General features: G+C 47.0%; 1 protein-coding gene across 15 annotated transcripts in view; it reads left to right on the top strand.

The window, feature by feature from the left end:
- The window catches only part of LOC119147028 (excitatory amino acid transporter 4-like), a 33,969-nt gene extending 13,727 nt beyond the window's left edge, over positions 1-20,242 (top strand). For 2 of the 15 annotated variants that reach the window (XR_005103920.1, XR_005103926.1), the window contains exons 3-14: positions 1,644-2,133; positions 6,012-6,269; positions 7,147-7,284; positions 8,135-8,339; positions 9,196-9,238; positions 9,843-10,183; positions 12,487-12,720; positions 13,746-13,940; positions 14,392-14,526; positions 15,964-16,498; positions 18,395-18,422; positions 19,092-20,242. Coding sequence is in view for 3 of the 15 variants with exons in the window: in XM_037385474.1 (XP_037241371.1) it covers positions 6,056-6,269; positions 7,147-7,284; positions 8,135-8,339; positions 9,196-9,238; positions 9,843-10,183; positions 12,487-12,720; positions 13,746-13,940; positions 14,392-14,526; positions 15,964-16,162 (1,704 nt within the window). In the remaining 12 variants the exon portion in view is untranslated. Of the gene's footprint in view, positions 1-204; positions 2,134-6,011; positions 6,270-7,146; positions 7,285-8,134; positions 8,340-9,195; positions 9,239-9,842; positions 10,184-12,486; positions 12,721-13,745; positions 13,941-14,391; positions 14,527-15,963; positions 16,968-18,394; positions 18,423-19,091 lie in introns of those variants that run through there. The other 13 variants (XR_005103931.1, XR_005103929.1, XR_005103930.1 and 10 more) reach the window with 11 other exon arrangements.
- Positions 20,243-22,898: the final 2,656 nt, after the last annotated feature.

Here is a 22,898-nt window from a genome sequence, read left to right as displayed (position 1 = left end):
CGGGGCAGGGCTGGAGTATGCTCTATATTTGTAGGTCATCATAAGACCATTTTCTTTTCTGTCCCCTAATTTCTTCCATAATAATCCCTAGCACTGTTTTTCTGCCAGCCTGTGCTTTTATGTGATATTTCCAGTATCTTTTGGAGTCACTAGAGTGACTAAAATTTATTCTTCTTCTGTTTATTGCTTTTCACTTATTCACAGAGCAGTTCATCTTCCAGGTCACTTGTGAGCTGATGAACAGCTCAGCCATTTCCACAGTTTCTTATTGGACTTCACAACTGAAATCTCTTTATTAGCAACCTGTCACCACAAGTGATCATAGGGGAATCTTCCCTTTCATCCCATGATATGTCTGTTGCTTTAAAAACCTTTCATACAAAACTTGCAAAACTTTTTTTTTTTTTAAATCTGGTTGATTTGACACTGAGCTTGTATCCTTACTGATTTGTTTTTTTCTTCAACTAAATGAATTTGAAGATTGCCTTTTACTTCTACTGATTTCCCTAGTTCTCCATTCTTACAAGCTGGCTTTTTCTCTGGGAGAGGGGCATGGATAAGGATGTGGGGACCTGTGTGCCTTTTAAGAGTCTGTAGTGAAACTATACCTTCAAGATAGTATTTCAAGCAGTTTCTCTGCTGTGTGCAATATTTTACTCTCAGTTTCTAAGTCTGGAGCTGCTCAGTTCCCGTTGTTTCAGGGGATGAGGCTCTCCCCATGTGCCACCAGGCTGCAGCAGAGCAGAGAGCCCAGGGCTGTTTCATCACTGTCCTTACCACCACAGATGGGCAGCCTCGGGTTTGTGCTTAACATTCTCCACCGTGCAAATGTCGGACAGACTTGCAAGAAACCACTCAGTAGGCGTGGACATATTTGCATCCCCTTGTCACAGATCTGAGAAGAGCTAGGATACCCTTCGGAAAACGAAGCTAGTTTCATGTCATTGCTTATGTTCTTTTTATGATAAAGCGGTATTTAAGGACAAGGGTGCACATGGGGGCCAAAAGTGTGCCATTTGTGACAAGGGGGTGCAAATTTGCCCTGATGCTACCACACGTGGCCTCCAGCGAAGCTGTCTCCTGGTGAGTGTGTGATGGCTAACTCTTCTTTCCCTTCAGCCAGGATTTTATGACTCTGTCTTTAAAACATGCTCATGGGAAAGTTCTGCACACTGCATGGTTTCAGCTTTTCTGACATTGGCTGTTTTTAGCAGAGACAAGGCATGAAGAGGAGGAGTGTTCTTCAACGTCCACTAAGAGTTGGAACAGATACATCTCAGTTGATTCAGAGATTTCCTGTTTTCTAGCTCTTTTTAGGTCCTTAAGCACTCTTGCCCTCCTCCCCTCATGCTGGAACTCTTCTCCCTGGGTAGATGGGAAGATAACCACACAAAAATCTGCAGGAATCTGCACAAAAAGAGCAGGACAGAAAAGTGTAGTGCAAAAGTCTTCCTTCCCCATTTTTCACTTTCACCATCTTCTGACTGATGTCCTTAAAATAGCCAAAATTCCACTGTTATGTGAAACCTTATTGCCAGGAACTAGGCATTAGTTTTGCAACACCGAACTTTCTTGCAAAATATCCTGTGCTTCCTGGTCTAGCCTTGAAGTTACCTCCAAAAATGCTCTCTCAAATATCTCAGTGTTTCTGGCAGAGTGGAGCCTGGAGAAGCAGCCGTGAATAGGGGAACCCTCACCGAGAGCAAAGCCACCGTCTTCCTCCCAAGAAGGAAAATCCAAGCCATTGACAGACCATTAATCTGGAAGAGTATTTGGATGACTTACTGCAGAAGTCAGAACTTCCAGCTGATGCAATAGAGAATATTTACACAATTTCAGGCCAGCAATGCAGAGGGAATGCGCTGTGGAGGGGGCCACTGTATTGCAAAATATGCAGATGGAGAAAGGGAGCAAGTCAGCAAGAGGGTGGGGACATCAAGGAGCAAGCTCTGCTGGTGAGTTCCTTCTCTGCAGTAAGTTTTGCTCTGAGAAGGCTGCTGAGCATATAGTGCAACATGGGATCTAATGACTAATCCTGAACTTTCCCATATCGAAACAGAAATTTCATTCTGTTTGCACAAAAATACATTTTCCAGTGCACGTGGATGGGGACACCTCTGGAGAAAAGAGCAGGTGAGTCTCTTTATATGGGTGGGTTCTGCTCCCACTTCCCCCACACAGGAGTTCATGCCATTGCTGTGGTATGGTCCAGCTCTCAGAGAGGCAAGGTTTGGAGGAGAGGTGAGTCTGCGTTTCTATGCTCCTGGCTCAACACGGGTCTCCTCAGGTCACCACAGTGAACGGGAAGCCCGGTTTGGCTGTAGCCAGCCTGTGATGGGTGATTTCAGAGCTGTCACCGTAACCATTCTCACTTCAGTAAAGAGATGGGAGCTTTGTGTGGTAGCACTTCACCTTACCAAGGTGTGCTGGGCTGTTTCATGAAAAGTGAGTAGTTTGGGAGTAAAAGAAAGAGTCTTTGGTTTTTGAAACTTTCTTTGCTGGTCATGCTTCTAGAAGTGATTGCCTTGGGTGGTAAGCCATTCTGCTGTAGGAAGCTGTGCCGCATCCCTGCTGACTGGAAGGCAGCCAGTGTTGCTGGAATCTACAAAAAGGGTGTGAGGGAAGACCCAGGGAACTACTGACCTGTTAGTCTAACCTCACTTCCTGGAAAACTGAGAGAATATTATACTGAGTACTGCTGAAAGGTATTTAAAGAACAATGCAATCATCAGGCACAGTCAACACAGGTTCACAAAGGGGAAGTCCTGTTTAACAATTTGATATCCTTCTAGGACAAGGTCCCCCACCCAGTGGGTGAAGGGAAGACAGCGGATGTAGTTTTTTCAGATTTTAGGAAGGCTTTTGGTACTGTCCCTTACAGCATCCTTCTGGACCTCTCGTCCAGCTGTGAGATGAACAGGTTGACAGTGCACTGTATGAAGAACTGGCTGAAGGGCAGAGCTTAAAGGGTTGTAGTGAATGGGGCTACACCTGGCTGGTGACTGGTCCCCAGCGGTGTTCTCAGGGCTCAGTCCTAGGGCCAGTCCTGTTCGATGTATTTATCAGCCATCCGGATGCAGGAGCTGAAGGCACCATCAGCAAGTTTGTTGATGGAACCCAACTGGCAGGTGCTGTTGATTCCCTGGAGGGGAGGTCTAGATGAAGTGGAGCATTGGGCTATGATTAATGGGTTGAAGCTGAACAAATGCCGGATTCTACGCCTAGGGCGGAGTAATGCCAGGCACAAGTATAAGTTTGGAAAGGCATGGCTGGAGAGCAGCCCTGCAGAAAGGGATCTGGGAGTGCTGGTTGAGAACAGACTCAAGAGAAGCCAGCAGTGAGCCCAGGTGGCCAAGAGGGCAAAGCATGTCCTGGGGTGCATCAAACACAGCATAACCAGCCGGCCAAGGGAGGGGATTATCCCGTTGTATTTAGCATTGTGTGGCCTCACCTCCAGTACTGTGTGTAGTTCTGGGTCCTACCATCTGAGAAGGATGTGAAGGCCCTTGAATGTGTCCAAAGGAGGGCAACCAAGCTGGCGACAGGGTTGGAAGGCATGTCCTCTGAGGAGTGGCTGGGCACTCTGGGTTTGTCCCATTGGGAGAAAAGGTGACTGAGGGGCAACCTCACTGCTCCCTGCAGCTTGCCAAGGAGGGGATGCAGAGCGGGAGGTGCCGAGCTCTTCTCCCTGGGATCCAGGGACAGGACGCGTGGGAATGGCTCAAAGCTGCACCAGGGGAGGTGCAGACCTGACAGCAGGAAACATTTCTTTACCGAGAGGGTGTTCAAACACGGGAACGGGCTTCCTCGAGAGGTAGTCGATGCCCCAAGCCCGTCAGTGTTTGAGAGGCACTTGGACACTGCCCTTAATAACGTGCTTTAACTTGGTCAGCCCCAAATTGATCAGGCAACTGGCCTAGATGATCTTTGTGGGTCCCTTCCACCTGAAAGAGTCTATTCTAATCTATTCCATCCCTCCAGCCACTGACAGTGCAGTCGATTACTTTTCTTACCATAAGTGCAGTAAGGTCTGGGACAGACTTCTGGAAATCCTGCAGACAAAAGATAAAATGGATCACAAAAGGGATTATTCAGTTTGTCTGTGATAACAAAGGTTGAGATCTGGGAGGTGTCCTCTTCCTTCTAGGGCCAGTGATGCCAGTAACTGGCAAGACAGGAGGATACAACATGTGTAAAAGTCCTGGCTCATTGGAAAGCCTCAACATGAAAGCTAATAATTTTGTTTGTCCAACCCTGTATCTGGGAGGGTACTAAATAATACAAATCTATTCTGGGGCACAGAGGATTGAATCCATAGTTTCTTCACCTAGTGTGGAGGTCAGGAGGCACAAACTCAATGAGCTGAAGGAATATGTATTTTGCAGTTTCTTTCTCTCATGTGTAGCTCCAAAAAGTAGGAGGACTGGCAGCGAAAAGGAGGAAGACAAGCAAAGTTTTCACCCAGTCTGATGTATATTGGCTCCATCAACAGATGAAAGCAGGGTGGTGTAATAAGAAAGTGTGATTAAGCTGGAATCAGCAGAGTGAAATCCACAGAATGCTGTTTGTTAATCCAAAAGCTTGGGCAACCACCGCAGCAGTGCAAGGCTCCTGTGTCAAAACCCCAGAATCTTTGCTAGGGGCCTTCACTCAGCTTAGCCTGGGGTGGGCTTAGAGTGACTTGGCTGAGCCACCTCAGGTGTCTCTCCACTGCTCTGAACCTCAGGAACACATTATTAGCATCTGTGCAGACAAATCTATCAGAATGGAGGTTTTCCTCCATCTGCCTGTTGGAAATGACCTTGCAACGTTGTAGCATGAACCAATTCCTCTTTGAGGCAATATCTTCAGTGCATGATTGACACTTATCTAGGTCCAAGCACCAGATGTGTATTTTACAGAGAATGCAATCCCAGTTGTGACGGTTTCTTTGACTTAAATTCAGGATTGCAAATGGAGTAGCTTTTATTGGACTTGCAACACGCAAGGTTTTTCAGCATCTGCTGGTGTGCTAAGGTGACTGTTCCTCTTTGGTTTCAGCTAGTCTTGCATTATCTTTGCAAACCTCTGGGAACAATAAGCATTTTCAGACCTTGTAGCTGTCAAGGCACAGTGACATTAGGAAAGTTGCACCTGCTTAGTCAGGCAATAATCCTTCTAATGGTAAGAACTGTTGGCTTGCTGGAGTCTTCTAGCACTCCAGAGTGGACTGGTGTGCCTGTGTGGTCTCCTTGTTCTTTTGTCCTGAGGACAATGGGAACAATAGTAAAAAACAAACAGTTAAAGAACAGTAGACTTCTCCAGACCTTGCAGCCAGCAGGTAATGGAGCAGAACTGGTTCTTTATTTACCTCTTTGGAGTAGGTTTGACCTCAGTCTTCATATTTATGAAGGACAGCAGGTTAACCCCATCAGTGGAGTCTCACAAAAGATACTACTTGAAAGTCCTGTTGTGCTTCAAAGGAAAGTCAGTAAAGCATTGTCCTCAGGCTCCACAGAAGGCAAAGGGATTACGTTCCTTTTTGCAGAAACAGCCGGTGCTGCTCGCTGTCATGGAGAAAGCTGTTTCAGTAGGCAAGCCCATCTAGGAGGTATGTCAGAAACGTTTGCTGCCTGGTCTTGTTTGGAACAGTTTGTGTACAGGAAGTGGCTATATTGCCAGGTGATAAAAATTCATTCCTGTCCAAACTGATAAAACTCCTAAGAACAGGCCGGGGGGGCTGTGAAGCCCTTTCTGGCTGCCCAGGCCACCACAAGCTGCTCCTCGGTGCAGGTTGGGTGCTACAGAGGCCACAGCTTCTCCAGAGACATCAGAAGAGTTGTGACAAGACCCTGGCAGTCCTTTAGTTGCCTTGCCCTGGGGTCTGCTCCTTGCAGAGGCACAGAGGAGCTTGTTAATCAATAAATAAATAAATAAACCAGCTCAGAGCCCCAGGGAAATTACCTAAAAATGAAGGCAAGGTTCTGGGTGCTGCAGCTCACGCTTTCCTGTCTGTGCCTCTCCCTGCCCAGCATAGGCAGAGCCGTGCCTCGGGGACTGAGCAGCCGTGCTGACCATGAGTGAACAGAGTCACGTCAACAGCCTGTTCCTCAACGAGGACGCAGCCAAGCGGCTCAATGCCGAGAGCCGGGTACAGCGCTTCCAGCAGGCGGTGCAGAAGCGGGCAGCGCGGGCCAAGAAGCGGATGAACAGCATCACCGCTGACACCGCTAAAAGCTTCTTCAGGAGAAATGCCTTCGTCCTCTTCACCATTGCTGCAGTCTTACTAGGTACGGAGTCGGTGGCAACACTGGGCACCATTTATAAATGTTGGGAAAGGTTTGTTTATTCTACAAAGAATTTATTTAATCGTAACGATCTGGCTGGGGAGGTAAAGGTGATGAGCTGACAGCACAAAGTACTGTCCACCTCAGGAGTACCTTTATGTGCCAGAACAATAGACTATGCAGAGGGGCTGTGTGAGGGAGTCCTTGTTGATCCCTCCTGGCTGCAGCTTAGGAACAGTCTACAACAGAAAGGGTTTGATGGTCCAACTCTACCAATCCTCATGAAAAATCACTCCGGTTTGTTCAGAGGCTTCTTGTCAGTGCAGCTGCAGGCACCAGGGCTCTTCAGATTCATCCCACAGCTTTAGCGTGACAGGTCCAGGAGGGGGAACTGATGCAAAGGGCTGAGATACAGCGCAAACTAAATCCGCTTAGCAGATAGTGGATTGTCCCTAGCTTTTGATCCAGGCTATATGTCTCTAACTCACTGGCCAAACTCAAGCTTTAAGAGGTGGGTGGACAAAGTCTCTGAACTGTGTAGTCACACTTAGGTTGGTCTGGGAGATCATTTCTCTGGTCACAGCATTTTTGTGTTTATGAGCTTCCTGGGAACAGATCCAAGAGGAGCAGCAGACAGAGCAACAAGGAGACCTGTGGTTTAGCACGAGGCTCCCATGCATATAAATATGTCAGAGGGAGAGAGAGTGCATACAGTAAAAACTGGATCATGGCCTTTTAGAAAAAGAAAGAACATTTGCTCCTTTGGGGAGAGGAGGAGCTGAAAGGAGATGAGAAAGAGAAAAGCCACACTGTAGGACTGAGGGACAGACCACTGGATCACACTGTCCCATTTCCATTCTCATCCCTTGCTGATCCACAGGGATCATCCTGGCATTTTCCCTCCGGCCCTACCAGCTGACCTATCGCCAGATCAAGTACTTCTCCTTCCCCGGCGAGCTGCTCATGCGTATGCTCCAGATGTTGGTTCTTCCTCTCATTGTCTCCAGCTTGATTACAGGTGAGAATTGCTTTCTGCTGCTTTCAGGCAAGGCAATAACCAGCACAGACAGATGCTAGCTGTTGTTGGAGCACCCCTTTGTACCCCAGCTGGAGGCGCTTGGGTTAGCTTGGCTAATAGTGACCTGATAGGCCTGAACCTACAGCTGTAGTCCACATGATTCACACTCATAACCCTGCTGGCTCAGCAAGGGGGAAGGGAAGCAGAAGGGGGAGCAGAAGGCCTTGTGCTTTCTCAGAAAACTGGAGAGGACACAATGTGGTGTTTCTGATGCCCAGCACTTGAGCACTATCAAGGATGTCATCATACATAACCTCAAACATCAACAAGTTTGTTGCCCAAGTCAACTTCAGATTTTCTCCAGCCTAGGGAAGGTCAGTTTGTGTCAGTCCAAAAGAGCTGGAGGTGATCACCAGCTGGACAGCTTGCTTTATCCAGGTCCTCATAGAAGACATGCCAGCCAGCCAAGCTTTCAGGCAGCAGAAGGGACTGCAAGGCATTCCACCTCCTGAAACATCCCACCATTAGGGACTTAAAAGCCCAATGTGCTGGGAGGGCATTATTGCCCTTCTGAGAGCTTTAGGAGGAAATTGCTATATTCCCAACTGCAGCCTAAGACCCACCAGTGCTACGCTTCTTCATAACGACAAGTCACATTCTCCCGTATCAACATCACCCAGGAGCTCCAAAGAGCTCCGAAGTCTGCCCCTCGTATGCTGTGCTTCCTAGGGACCCCAGCTCCCTGTCCGACTCACGCATGCACCCTGCACACTTTGAATCTTCCTTGGGCTTCCCCTTTGCCTCTAAGACAATAAACTTTCTCACTTTATCTCTCTGTGTGACCCCGCAGGAATGGCCTCGCTGGATGGCAGAGCCTCAGGGAAGATGGGGATGCGGGCTGTTGTCTACTACATGGTGACAACAATCATAGCAGTGTTCATTGGCATCCTCATGGTGATCATCATCCATCCAGGAAAAGGATCTAAGGACAAGCTTCACCGAGAAGGCAGAATTGAGCAGGTGCAGACCACAGATGCCTTCATGGACTTGGTGAGGTAGGTGAACAAGATGGTTTCATGTTGAGACCATTTCAGTGATATTTGATTCCTCCATGGAATGTCCTTTTGAAGTGTCACAGCTTTAGGCATACACTCTTAGGCAGAGGTTTATGGCTGTCTTGCCCAGCCTACTACTTCTAGCTCAGCCTAGCTAGCTGGCTTTGCCACTCTGAGATTGAATGCTTAGCCTGGAGCTCTGGAGCCTAGCCCTTCTGTTCGAGGTATTTAATGCAAGAGGCCAAGGTGTGCTCAGAAAAAAGGTAATGAAAACAATGACTGCGTGCCCTTCAGAAATTCACCCATCAAAGGCTGCTCCAAATACCCATCTTCATTGACCCAAGGAAACAGAGGAAGTGATTCCCAAGACATTGTCTCTCCCTCCCTTGCTGCGACCTTACACAGCACACCATCTCAAGTGGCATGAAGCATTGTTTCTGAGACAGAAAGTAACAAAGAGCTCAAACAGCTGCAGCAATGAGGCTGAGAGCAAGGCAGTATATTAAATATTGTAACATGGTATTGTTTGAAGGTTCAGTTGGGTTTGATGATGTTTTTACAATGTACCCAGTGCTCTGTGTGTGTAGTCTCTTTCCACATAGCTGAAATACAACCTTTTGGAGTCTGAAAAGATGCAGTGGGACTCTGGAAAGACGCAGGGATGTGCCTGGCTCCAGATAAGCATATTGTCATCTTCTGTCAGACAGAAAGGGCCCACCTACTGTGTAGCCTGAGGTGGCACTGTGAGTGTTGTGACCTGAGACACTGCTCCAAGACAGAGGCGCTGGCCAGGAAGCCCATGTTTTCTTGCTAGTCAAACAGGACAATAATTCTTTCCTTGTTTTATTTACTGCAGGAATATGTTCCCGCCCAACCTGGTAGAAGCCTGCTTCAAACAGGTATGAAATCCAGCCTGGCCTATAACTTCCCTTTGCACCCTGTGCCCTAGACCATGGTCCAACCTACTTTTCTGAGAGATGGAATAGCAATTGCTTTATGCTGCCTCCCCACTGCCCCAGGTCTGACCGCTCCAGGAGGCACTGCAGTCATTAGTCTGTATTATAGCATCCCACACACAAGCTTTCCAAGTTTTTTGTAGAGGGGGGCTTCAACCTCCATCCCATCCCACACTCAGAGCCAGGAAGGCTTTGTGTCACCTCAGGTAGCAAGCTTGGACTGGCAGTGAAATGGGAACAGGTTCTCCAAGGATATGTCTCTTCTGTAGTGCTAGTGCCCTTAGAAGCAGTACCAAGGGTTACCAGCAAAGCCAGAATATCTTGCTCCTAAGGATTTGAGATGCTCCAATGGTCTCTTTTGACCTTCAGCTCCATGAACTCTTTGATGAAATGCTAGGGAGCTTGAGATCAGGAGAGTTTCCCACACAGATCAGCAGGAACTTGCAGTATTCTCCTTTCTTTAGGAAGGGATGCAAGAGCCTAGCATGTTGTCCTGAGCTCCTGAACCAGCGCCTGTGAGTGCATCTGATAATCTGTGTCGTTTCAGTACAAGACACAGTACAGCACCAGGGTCTTCACCAGAACCATCCTCCACAGCAGCAATGTCACAGCAGGCATGACAACCACTCAGATCCCTGTGCCTGAGAACTTCACTGGCATCCTGGAGAACATCACTCATGCCCTGGGGACCGTCTCCGAGGTGCTGACCTTTGAAGAAGTCATTCCCATCCCGGGCTCAGCCAATGGGGTGAACGCGCTGGGGCTGGTAGTGTTCTCCATGTGCTTCGGTTTGGTGATCGGCAGCATGAAGCAGAAGGGACGGGCCCTGCGGGAGTTCTTTAACTGCCTCAACGAAGCCATCATGAGGCTGGTGGCCATTATCATCTGGTGAGGAGCACAGCCGGTTGGAGCAGGAGGTCTGCAGGTGCAGTTTCCGCTGACCTGATGAGAAGTGGGGTAGCGTTAAGGATGACATGCACAGGAAAAGCAGATGGGCACAGCTCTCCTTTGGCTCCATCAGGCTGGAGGGAAAAGTCTGGATGGGATGTTTGTTCACATTTCATTTCCTGTTTTTTGTTTTTACCTTAGAAATATCAGGTACACCAGGACTTGCTTTCCTTGAGGCTGCTGGAAACATCCTTGGAAGACCAGAGAGCTGGAGTGGAAGATCTCTTAGCCTTACCAGCAGGGGTAGGGTGTGAGGCTTTCCCACCAAAAGCTTTCCTTCCAGCTGTGTTCCAGGAGTCTGACTTAGCTATGAATCACAATAACCTACTGCCACTTCCCTGCTACTCAGGGTGGCACCCGTATGCGTTAGCTCTGAGAGCTGAGTTGGGTTGACAAGGTCAACTCAAAGTTACTGCCTTTCAGTTTGAGGTCTCCCAGATCCTGACTCCCCTAGAGCTCAGCTGCTTGTTGCTTTCTGTGTAAGGCTGCCTCTGCTACATGGCCCACATAACCGAGGCATTGCTGAGATGAGTCTTCTCTAGAAGGCAGCATGTTACCAAATCTCGTTATTTTAAGCCTTGTACCCACCCAGGGCTCATAGTCTAAATAGGCGTTTGTGGTATGTACTGCAAGACAGGAGAGGTGCAGGGCTGGCAGAATACATGGAAATGCATGAATACGTGGAAAGGATCTGTCAGCCTGGCACCCTCCCCCATTTTAGAACGCTCCAGCTTTCCTTCCCTGGTCTTCTAGTCACAGTCTTGTACCTCAGAACAACATCCTCAGCACAGGGGGACAGGCTTTGCACAGAAAGACACAAAGGGGAAGAACAACCCTGAGCTCATAGCAGAGCGCTGGGGAGCCCCAGCCCCTCCGGAGTCTCTTCCTCTATGGATGAGCCAGAACTTGGGGCCTTGCTTTCCTAGGAAGAGGTAAGAGATGCCCAAGGGCACAGAAGGGAGAGCAGGAGCACAGCGGAACAAGTAGACCTGCACACTCCTCCCAGAGACAATTCTGAGGTGCCTTCAACACACCCTCCTTCAGCTCCCCCTTCCAGTGAAGGAAGGCAGGGTGTTGATGTGCACATCAGTTACGCTCAGGAAACTGCTTGTGTGCAAACAGTAGGTCGTGTCTGGAGAGACCTCCAGACTGAACAGATCCTGCTGGTACAGGAGGCTGGACTGTCAGCTACAGCCCAGCGCTCCTCCCTGAAGCCACAGTCTGCAGACTGTCTCCCAGGAGCTTGTTTTTCCTAGGGAGATCTGGTCGCTAGCTGCAGCCAAGGATGTCTTCTCAGAGGAAGGTCAGAGGAAATGAAATATTTGTGAAATCCTTTCCTGAAACTTTTCCAAACCTCCCAGGCTAAGTTGGAGTTTGGCATGTGGACCTCTGAGCCTTGTGCATGAATTGCATGTGAGCTCGTGAGCTGGAGAGGCCCAGCCCTGAGAGGTGTGGCCATGGAGCTGGGATTTTCTTTGGTCCCAGTTATTTGTCCATGTTTAGTTTAGTGTCCATGATATTCTCCGTGTCTGTGTTACGGCTTCCTTTCCGTGGAGCCTCACTGCTGCTCATGACATGCATTGTGATGGAGGGGAAAAAGAGCCACAAGGAATGGAAAGGATAGTAGTGTACCTCAAAAGGGGTTTTTATATAAGCCATGGCTGCTTTCACAGGTGTTGGTATGCCCAGTCCTTGCTACACCTGATATGGTTTCCCTATATGTTCCTGTTCCCTAAACGTGAATGTCTGAAGATACCCTAGAGCCTATAGGACACTGTTGCTTTTAGTGCCTGATTCTGTGTTTCTTCTGTACTCCCCTGTGCCTCTCCATAAAAAAAAAAAAAAAAAAAAGAAAATACTCTCAGCCCAAGCTCTGTTAGGAAATGAAGGGACTCTGAAGACTCCCCTACATAACCTCTGCCATCAATTCTACAAGAAGTGTTGTGGAAGCATATAGGGAACCCAAAAGGAGGAGGAAACCTCCACTGTGCCCAAGTTGTGAGCACAACAGAGTGCTGGGGTCCCCGAAAGTGCAACAAGAGCTGGTTTTTGACCATGTGGTGAACAAGTCCCACCTATCTCCAGGGTTCCAGAAAAGAAACCAGCAACATCATCCAACAATTAGGCTCAATGAGCACTTCTGGTGTGCTGGCTTACAGGGATTTGTCCAGACAGTATGCAGTACAGCTGGTGTGAAAGTGTGGGTGCCAGTTCTGAGCATTGGCCTTGTGTTTCTGCCACAGGTATGCTCCAGTTGGGATCATGTTTTTAATTGCTGGCAAAATCCTGGAGATGGATGACCTAGCAGTGATGGGAGGCCAGCTGGGGATGTACACGCTCACTGTCATCGTTGGACTCCTCATTCATGCCCTCTGCATCCTGCCGCTGCTCTACTTCATCGTCACTCACAGAAACCCCTGGGTATTCATTGCAGGGCTTCTGCAGGCTCTCATCACAGCCCTGGGCACCTCCTCAAGGTACGACAGCTACGTAAGACTAGGGTTGGGGCTGGTGTGGATACTGGCACTTCTCAGCACTCCAGTGCCATGCAGCACTGTGGTCTCACAACTTCTAGCACTAGCAGCTTTTTGCACAGGTCCAGCCAAGCTCACTTGAGAGTGGAAAGAGTCCCATTCCCCTGCTCAGAAGCCCTAATCACGTGGCCACCTCAAAACATCAGTGCATGGCCCATATTCCTCCTTGCCAAACATGGAGCTGACTCTGCTTGCAGCACTGAAATGCTGAGTTCAGGACAAATATAAAATCTCATTGATTTGCAGCGTTATCCCACGTGCACATACCTCTCACACACACGTGCTTGCACACATTTGCACACTTCTCTCTCCCAGGAGCACATACTGTATGCAGCTGGCATTAAACTTCACCAATATGTTCAATGACACATACTGCCACACAGCACAGCCAAGGCAAGGGACTGTAAGTAGCTGTTGTTTCACTAAGTTCCGTGTTCCTTGCTATGTTCATTTCCTGGCAAGCCCATAACACTGTCTCCCACATGCATTCTCACACTGAAACACACACAGCATTTTTCCTGCTCACTTTCAGAAATAATTCTCTGCTTTCTCTGCAAGATATATTCTTACACATGGGTCATTCTTATCTTATGCACTAAGGGTGGGTAAGAAAGGACTCGAGATTTTTTAATAGCTGGAAAAGGAGTTTTGGTCTTGAGGCTCTGTCCTACATACCCTGAATCCTCCAACATCACCTTTTGGTGTTATACAAGCATCATCAACCTCAGGGATACAAAAGCCCTGCCCCAGCCCCCTGAGGAAAGCCATATCTGAATGTGCAACTGCAGCATGCACCATATCTGAGGAAGCCTTGCTTAGACTGTTCTTTCTCCTAGCAGCTTCTGGTCTCTGGCTCACATGGCAGGGTGAAAAAGCAGGTGGGTAAGGTCATAAACCAGCCAGAAGCTGAGTCCCTCCTCCAAAGACAGCATATACCCAATTCATGTTGTTTTTTAAATTCCTTTCAGCTCAGCGACTCTGCCCATCACCTTCAGGTGCTTGGAAGAAAACAATGGTGTGGACAGGCGCATCACGAGGTTTGTCCTGCCTGTGGGAGCTACAATTAACATGGATGGCACAGCTCTGTATGAGGCCCTTGCAGCCATCTTCATTGCACAAGTCAACAACTACGAACTTGACTTCGGGCAGATCATCACAATAAGGTGACTTTTGAAGGAGTTTTGGGACTACAGGAAGGGCTTCAGTTTTGTTTGCTTATCTGAGGTGTGTTCAGGTTCCTCTTTTGCTCAGAAGATACAATGAGGGGGGGAAAGTACGGAAAAGAAGGGTGTACTACACCTCCAAGTGTCGAGGCACATGGTTTGGGTACCATGTCCCTGAGGCTCCACTTGAGCCCTTATTGCATTTCCAGGTCTGGGCCATCCCTTAGCCAAAGCTGCAGTGTGCAGCCTGTTATGAATGGGTGCCTGGCAGCAGCGAGCCTGGCTGCTCTCTTGATGTCCCATGTGTCACCACCCTGCCCAGTGACCAGGGCAGAAAGGCTGCCAAGGTGTTTTGTAGATGATGAGTTTGAGCTACTTCCTGACATTTTTGCAAATGTAACTACCTCTTTTCTTCCCTTTGCTGATAGCTGTGCTTTCCTGTTCCCTCCAGCATCACTGCCACAGCAGCCAGCATTGGAGCCGCAGGTATTCCCCAGGCAGGACTGGTGACAATGGTTATAGTGTTGACATCAGTGGGGCTGCCTACTGAAGACATTACGCTGATCATCGCTGTGGACTGGTTTCTGTAAGTTCTCTGCTCAGCAGCATGCACTGTTGCGCGCTTCCTGCCAGTGCTTACAGAGTTCATTTGTGCTCCCAACATCTCTGCTAAAAGCAGTCTCAGTAACCCATATCATTAAGCTTAAAACACGCCCATATCCATGAGACCTTTGTGCAGTAGCCCTCTCTGCCCATGCTGGAGTCTTCACCCTGTGCTCCAGTGACCCAAGGCATCAGAGGCCACCTGCAGATCAAGCCTGGTCACCCATCAGGCAGCCCTTAGTCTGTTTTATCTTAAAAGGCACCCAGAAACTATCTCCAGACTGACAGGGACAGGTTGCACCACTAATAAGCAAATTCACATCGCAGAGTGATGGTTCTGCCCTATCAGACCCAGAAAGTGGTATGGGACTGGGCTGTACAAGGTTGAGGAGTGCTGAGATGGGTGCAGCTAGTCAGCTTAGGCTGCTCCATTCCATCTTGCTTTCCCTTTTAAACCTTGGGACAAGTGATTTCATAGGAGTGCTCTTAGGAACTGGATTGAAGAATGCATTTGTGCATAGTCCTCACTCCCTCAGGCTTCTCAAACAAAACAAAATCCTGACTCAGGGATACACTGCCAGTGTTTGCTCTGTTCTGTATCCTGTACTGCTGGTTTGTAGCCAAAGCAGCCAAAGTCTGCTCCCAGCATTGGCTGAACAGTTGGAAACAGTCTTGCCCAACACCTCCATTTCTGTGACCTGTACATAAGAACAAACTTGGCTGGAAAAAGTCCTGCCTCCTAAGATGCCAGGTTACCTCTCATTCTAGAGGTATCAAAAAGATTGGTTTCAATCAGGTACCAAAAGTCTTATCTGTTGTTACTGCTGAAGGATGTGACGGGTTGCTGCACTGCTGATAGCTTCAGCTCTTACCTACAGTTGTGGTTGTGGAAAATACTTCATTGCAAAGGGCAGTTTAGATTTGCTATATTGCACAAAAAATCTGGTGCCTTGTCTTGGTGTACACTGTCTGTCCATGTTGAGGAAATCTGGTTCCACAGCAGCACTAAGTCATAGGTTTGCACCAGAACTTCTGCACTTTTTGTAAAACAAAATGCAAGCCAAGCGTAACAGATGCGGCCAGGCTGACCTAAGTCTGCAGAGAGGCCTTAGCAGCTCTTCGGAAAGGGAACTGTCCGTGTGGAACCACAATAAGGTTTCTCTCATTTTGTGGCAAGTCCAACACTTCTCAGTGAGAAACTGGGAATACAACAGAGCAGGAACAAATGTGAAGCCTGTGGTCAGAGCTATCAATCAAGGAAGGTTCTCTGGGAGTCATTTTCCTGGCAATGTTGAAGCATCAATTATTAGAGTGACTTTAAAAGTAGAAAAAGTGTCATTGAAGATGTTTCTTGAAGTAGTGTTCATACCCTTAGCTGTTACTAAGAAGCTATATTTGATTTTTCTCTCTGATTTTTCAGGGACCGCCTCAGAACAACAACCAACGTCCTGGGGGATTCTCTGGGGGCTGGCATTGTGGAGCATCTCTCCCGGCATGAGCTGGATGCGCAGGACTGCGAACTTGGTAATTCTGTGATAGAGGAGAAAGAGCGGCTCTCCCAGCTGGTTTGCCCCCAGAACGACACCCACAGGCACCCCAGGAGTGAGACAGCACTGTGAAATCGGGCAGCAGAGCGCAGATTAATGCAGTAAAAAGCCAAGACTTGAAACAGAAGTCCATAGTGGAGGACAGAGAAAGATCCACTCTTCAAGATGCACACTCTTCTCCCCCCTCTGCCACATGCAGTTTTCCCTGATCCCATTTCTCCCCCATCTTTTTCTGACTGGCATTAGAGAAGAAAATTACACTGCAAAGGAAGTTTATTCCACAAAAGCCTGATTTAGTTGTTCTGATGGGGTCCAAGAGTTAGACCTGAGTAAAGAAGACTCAGCGAACAAGCTGGACCAGGAGTTCCTCCATTTCTGAGCTAAAATAGAGCACAGCTAAGTGGCAAGGTGGGTCAGGGACACCACCGCATCTGGACTGGCACCAAAATGTTGCCATGATGACTCTGCCCTACAGGATACTGCTGCAAGGCCTTCACTTTGTCAGTGGCTTCCCCCAGTCACGCAAAGCTTTTAGTACTGGCCATTTAGAGATCTCTGGAGAGCCCCAGCACTCCTGTTCAGCTCTCCACTGGCAAGAGTGTCTATGACAGACACAGTGTCCTCCTTGCTCGCAGTCCTGGTGTTCGCACAGACATGCAGCTGATGCTTCCTGACAGCTTCTCACTCCTCTGGCAACCCTTCTGGCTGCAGATACTAGAGTCACCCAGCTCCTGATGGAACGTGGGACCACACAGCAGGGACAGGGCTCACTGTGCCGGCTGGTAGCACAAACAGGGGTCAATAGGCTTTTCATTAGTGGAAGCTGCTAAAGGATTGTGAAAGCAGTGAACAATTAAAGAATTTATTATATACATTATTCAGCCTCTGAAACTGCTTTACCAATCTCTGCCAAACACCAGTTAACTTCATTGCTCTTTCGCAAACTGTTCTCTTGGTGAAACCAGAAGGGGAAATGCAAAGTTTAAGAACAGTTTGCCCACCTGAACAGCTGGGTGGTACCTCCATGCCAGGAATGGCTCCCTGCCATCCCAGATTTGCTCAGAAAACAGTTTCACTCCTCATCATAAGACTCCTAAGGAAACTGTTCCTTTGCTCATCTCTGGCTATTTTCCGAAGCAACTTCCCTTGTCACACTGCTCCAGAATGTGCTTCCAAATATCTGTCTTTCTACAGCTCCTTTTGTCTTTTATAGGCATTATCCAATCACTTCTCAGCACTCGTACAAGTTTGGCAGACCCCAAACGTATAAATTCAGGATAAATTTCTCAGTTCCTACCAAATGGAGCTCAGCTTCTGTTTAACACACTTGGACATAAGCCCACACAACAACCAAAACATCTCAGAGGCTCAAGAAAGAAGTAGGGACCTGCTTCATCCATGCTCTATCCCCCTTCCCTGGCACGGCCAGGAACACAGCCTGTATCTCTCACTCCAGTGAACATCAGCAGGGCTTGCTCCATAATATCCAGGTCCATGAACTTCAAGAAAATAACGTCTAGCTATAACCAGGAAGATGTAAAGGATCCACAGTTTTGGGGCTGCTGCAGTGTAGCTGCCCTGCTTTAGAAATGGCTAAGCTCAGGAACAGCAGCAAGCAGCCTCCTATTGCACAGCCAAACTATCTAAACTGGGCAGCTTTTCCTTGAGGTCTGCCCATTATTCCAAAACCAGTATGTCATTTAAACCCCTTTACCCCGTCTTTCCACACTGATCCTTTTCATCCAGAAACCCTAGCCACACACTCAGAGGTGCATCTAAGTGGACCTCAGGAAAGAAGATCTCAGAGGCATCAGCTGGAGTCAACTTTGCCAACCACAACCACATGACTGCCCGTGATTAGCTCAGGTCCGCAGCACTAACAAAGCTTCCTAAAACACATTTCTTGAGATGTCCAAGCCAGATCCTGAGGCTCTTTTTGGTCCTTCAGGAATCACAGGATTGTATATTGGTGCTGCCACGTTCCACATACTGTAGGCAGAGTATTCTATTTTTATGGGCTGGACGCTTGTTAGGAATCTGAGATGAACGCATCTCTTTCACATGGAAGTGGGTAACAGAGCAGGGTAAATAGCAGTGTATTGTAGTTCCAATTAGTAGTAGCTGGCTCCAGACCCTAAGATAGCAGGTTGTTTCCTGACTGTGGGAGGCAGGTTGCTTATTCTGACAAGAGATCTGCTCCAGCAGGGGGCAAGTGAGCAGGATAACAAATTATTATCCTCCTCTTTGCAGCATTTTTTCATCTTGTATGAATAGTATTATAATGTCTGCTCTTCTCCTTTCTAGACTAAACAGAGCCCGTATACCCTCACAGGTAATAACCGTTCACGTTCCTCTCCTCTGGACTTTTCCCTCACTGTTCCACGTCTTTCTTAAAGTGGAGTAACTAAAATTTGACGCAACAATCCAACTAAAGATTTATTAGTTCTGATAATACTGAAGAAAGAATATTTCATGTACATTAAGATTTAGATCTTAGACTCAGGTTACCAGAGTTTAACAGGATGCTATGCATCGGCTGATCAGGATAACTGTCCATGCTGCATACATGCAGCAAATTCAAGTCTGTTCATCTTATCTTAAATCTTAGTGAGGTTCAACTCTTACTTTGATGAGATGGCTGTATCTAAAGATTGGATCTTAACCAAAGAGTTTTTAAGATACACTGCATTAGTTTGTATCTATAGTGAGCTAAGATAGCTTATCATTAGCACAGCTCAGCTGACATGAGTCTAAACTTTCATAAAGAACAGACCTGCTTACAAAACCTAATAAAGCACTTTATTTATTCTCAACAGCTTGATAACATTGACTCCACTCCAGTGGTAATACATGATAAGTTCCTACATCATTTTAAGCAGAACTGCTGCCTAGCTAGTAATTTCCCAGTCTGTGTTTGTGCAGTTGATTATTGTTATAAATAGTAATTTATATTTGTCCATATTGAACTGCATCTTGTTTTTCTTTTTTTTTTTTTCCCCAGACTACTTGTCCAACTTTTCAAGAAAGCATTGAATTCTAATCCTGAACAGACTTCCTGTATATAAAGGGCAAACTGATGGATGAATTGGAAGAAAAGATTGTTGGATTGGACTCTAGCTCAAACGGGAATTAATTCTGGGAAGTCCTATGGCTTGGGTTATAGAGACAGTCAAACTAGGTGATCACAAGGGTCCCTTCTGGCTTTGTAATATATGCACGTGCTTTCTGGTTTAGAGATACTGCAAAGGGTCCTTCCAGCTCAATCATTTTTAAAAACTATCTGGAAGGATTCTAATGATACTTTAATAAAACTCAGCAGCAGTCTAACCTGTTTTCAGTTGCTGTTAGCAGACATGTAAACATATGACAAAAGGGGCTCTCCATACTACATTGCATCAACATGATCCCAGATTGTTCCCACAAAGCAGCACACTCCAAGCCTTGCCATTTGTGATTTTCTGCTTTCAACGTAAGATTAATGGAGCACAATCAAGTAGAGGCCTCATTTTCAAACACTGCAAACCAGTCTTCCATGGGGAATTTCAGAATACAGCAGACAGTTTTTTGCTCTGGTGTTTACCCATGTTGTTAACCAGTTAATGATTGGGATTATCTACCTGTTTACAGTACCCAAACAGTAAAGTATTGTCAGGAATTTGCAAATATATATATATATATATGAAAGGGGTGCATGTGCACGGTTAATTTTTTGTTGCTAAACCAAGAAGGAAAGGCAAGACTAAACTCTTGCTCTGTAAAGCTGCATACTTCATTTTGATGCCCACCTTGATTTACCCAACTAATCCCATCCTTAAAACAACAGAGGCTATTTTACTTCATTGCAGTAATGAGTCTCTAACAAAGCAAAGTTTACCAGGAAGGAGCTCAGTGCATGCTGATTTTGAGTTGTACCTGCTGGTGACATGAGAACTTCTCAATGTATACATAAAATACTCCACTTTGTCTTTGAATTCCCTGCGTATATCCCAAGGACCCACGTTCCCACTGCACCCAACTTGGCAAGGAGGCAGGCGTGAAGAGCTCAGCCAAGTATACAAATGTTTGTACCCCTTCCAAACCCAAAGATGACCTTGTACTAGCTCAGCCTTCAAAACTGGATAACTGAAAGTATTAAATCATTTTATCAACTGTCTTTTTAAATGTCAGATACTTGAGAGTTTATGCAGTCTTTTCTTTACTGCAGTCCTGCTGCTTCTACTTGCAGAAACTTTCTGAATGTCTCCTATTTGCAAACAGATTGATTCCTAATGATTAGATGGGCAACATTTGGGATGAAACAGAGAGCTATCTCAATGCATACATACCTGAGGAGCTCTTGGATTAGGCTACATCTCTTCAAAATTAATTTTAAGAGAGAAAATCCATGAAGAATATGGATTTTCAGACAATAGGCCATGTGTCACATTATGCATGTGATATGTGCGCATTGTTTCAGGAGTCAGATCTGCCTGTGAAGACTGCCCTGAAATTTTAAGTCCTTCTTTTGCTGTGCCCAAGGAAGAAAGAGATAACTGGAAATCAGTGCTGTACAGTGTGTTCATAGCATTCTGGCAGTTTGACTATGTTAATTCCTGAGGGCTTTTCCTTCATGCTGTGAGTTTCAGTGTTAATAAAGATAGTTTGCATATTTGAAAAATAAAGGGAATTTTTTCCACAATGCTTTCCACGGTGGGGTTTTTTTTCTATTATTTTTCCTCAGGTCCATGACCTTACAAAGTTAGGGACATTACTTTTAGCATTATGTATTACACTTCCTTATCTCCATGTGCCTGTGTCATGGGTCAAATACCAAATTCAGAATTTTTACAAGGCCTCTCCCTAAAGCTTTTTCTTTGATGCCATCTTTTGCATATGTCCATGAATTGGCAAAGCTGCACGAAGCTTACCTGACATGCAGTACACAGCACACAAACATAATTCCATCTGGTAATACACCCCAAAGATTATGTGGAAGAGGTCTCTGAGGTTTAAACAATAACGAGTTTACATTACTCACTGAAATGTTGCACTAATGGCATGATATTTGAGCAACGTGAAAGCTGTTAGTTCTTCTCCCCTTGACATCCCTTTTCTTGTCTTCTGTTCCCTAAGGGACAGGAACCGAGGTGAGTAACATGGCTGATGGCATAAAGGCATCACCAGTCAGGGCCCAGTCCCACAGCACCCAAGAAAGGCAAGCGGCACAGACTCAGAAGTGGTGGCCAGGTCCAGCTAAGAGTCCACACCATAAGACAACAGCACAGTGATGAAGCAGGTCTGAGGTAGGGGCCCCACATGAGGCTGCCCAGGGCCATTAAGGCTCTCAGAGTACGTATGCAATCAAGTCCACACCTCCTGCCCTTGCAGCCATGCAGACTCTCCTGTGTGGTGCAGGTGGTTTGGTTGAGGGACCTCTGGAGATCATCTAGTCAAACCCCTCTGCTCAAAACAAGGTCAACCCAAGCAGGTCACTCAGGACTTTGTCCTGCTGGATTTTGAACATCTCCAAGGATGTAGGTTCCACAGCCTGTCTGGGCAACCTGCCCCAGTGCTCAGCCACCCTCAGAGTAAATGAGTTTTTCTTGCTTAAATAGAAATTCTTGTATTTTAATTTGTGCCCATTGCCTCTTGTCCTTTCACTGGAAACCACTGAGACAAGCCTCAAGGCTCCCTTGAATGTTTAAATTTCATTAAATCTTTCAACAGCTGGAAAAATGGGCTGACAGGAACGAAGTTCAACAAAAAGAAATGCCAAGTCCTGCACCAGGGGCAGAGTAACTCCCTGCACCAGTATGTGCTGGGGGCCACCCAGCTGGAAAGCAGCTTTGCAGAAAAGGACACAGAGGTCCTAGTGGACACCAAATTGAACGTGAGACAGCAATGTGCCCTTGCTGCAAAGAACACTAATGGGGGCTGCATTAGGGGCACTGCCAGCAGGTCGAGGGAGGTGATCCTTCCCCTCTACTCTGCCCTGGCGAGGCCACACCTGACGTGCTGTGACCAGCTCTGGGCTCCTCAGTACAAGACACGGACACACTGGAGAGTCCAAGGAAGGGCCACAAGGATGCTGAAGGGACTGGGGCACCTCCCGTGAGGAAAGGCTGAGGGAGCTGGGACTGTTCAGCTTGGAGAGAAGGTTCAGGGGGAAACTCATCGATGTGCACAAATACCTGAAGGGAGTGATAGATAGCTTAGAAATAACTAGATTAATAGGATATGAAAAACTTAGAACAATTAAAACTCTCATTGTATGTACAAAGAGGAGCTTGACAATGTAATTCTACAAGGAGCTTCACAGCGTAACTGTAAATTAAGCAAGGTCCTGGGGCCCTTTGTGCTGACAAGGTGGAACTGGGATGCTCTGTGTACTGCTAGGAAGACACCAGTATGCGAACATCAGTGTCTTGAAAGTGGAAAACTGGTTGTCTTGTTTTATGGTTTGGAAGAAACTCAAGACACGACTGAGTCTGTGTGAAGGGAGGTGGTGAAAACTTCAGAGCAAGGGAGACTCAAGCCTTCATCCTCAACGACCCCCACGACCCCCACCAGGACACAGTGCTGCAAGCACAAATGGGAGGGAACTTATGTTAAATGACTTCTCAGTGGCCTAATTATCCTAACCCTATCCTAACTCGACCTATTCTCAGGTATCTATTGAATATGTATGAATGTAAAGAAGGCGGGGCAGCAGGTGCTTTTGGAATTATCCACCCTGATGCCCGCCAGTGAGGTAAATATACCTGCTTTATAACCTATCCAGAGTTATTGAGTTTAATTCCGCAGAACAGGAGGGTGTAAAGGCAATGGG

This window comes from Falco rusticolus, chromosome 4 (genome assembly GCF_015220075.1).
Source record: "Falco rusticolus isolate bFalRus1 chromosome 4, bFalRus1.pri, whole genome shotgun sequence".
NCBI lineage: Eukaryota > Metazoa > Chordata > Aves > Falconiformes > Falconidae > Falco > Falco rusticolus.
The sequence above is the reverse complement of the archived record's forward strand: the minus strand, read 5'-3'. Positions and strand labels throughout refer to the sequence as shown.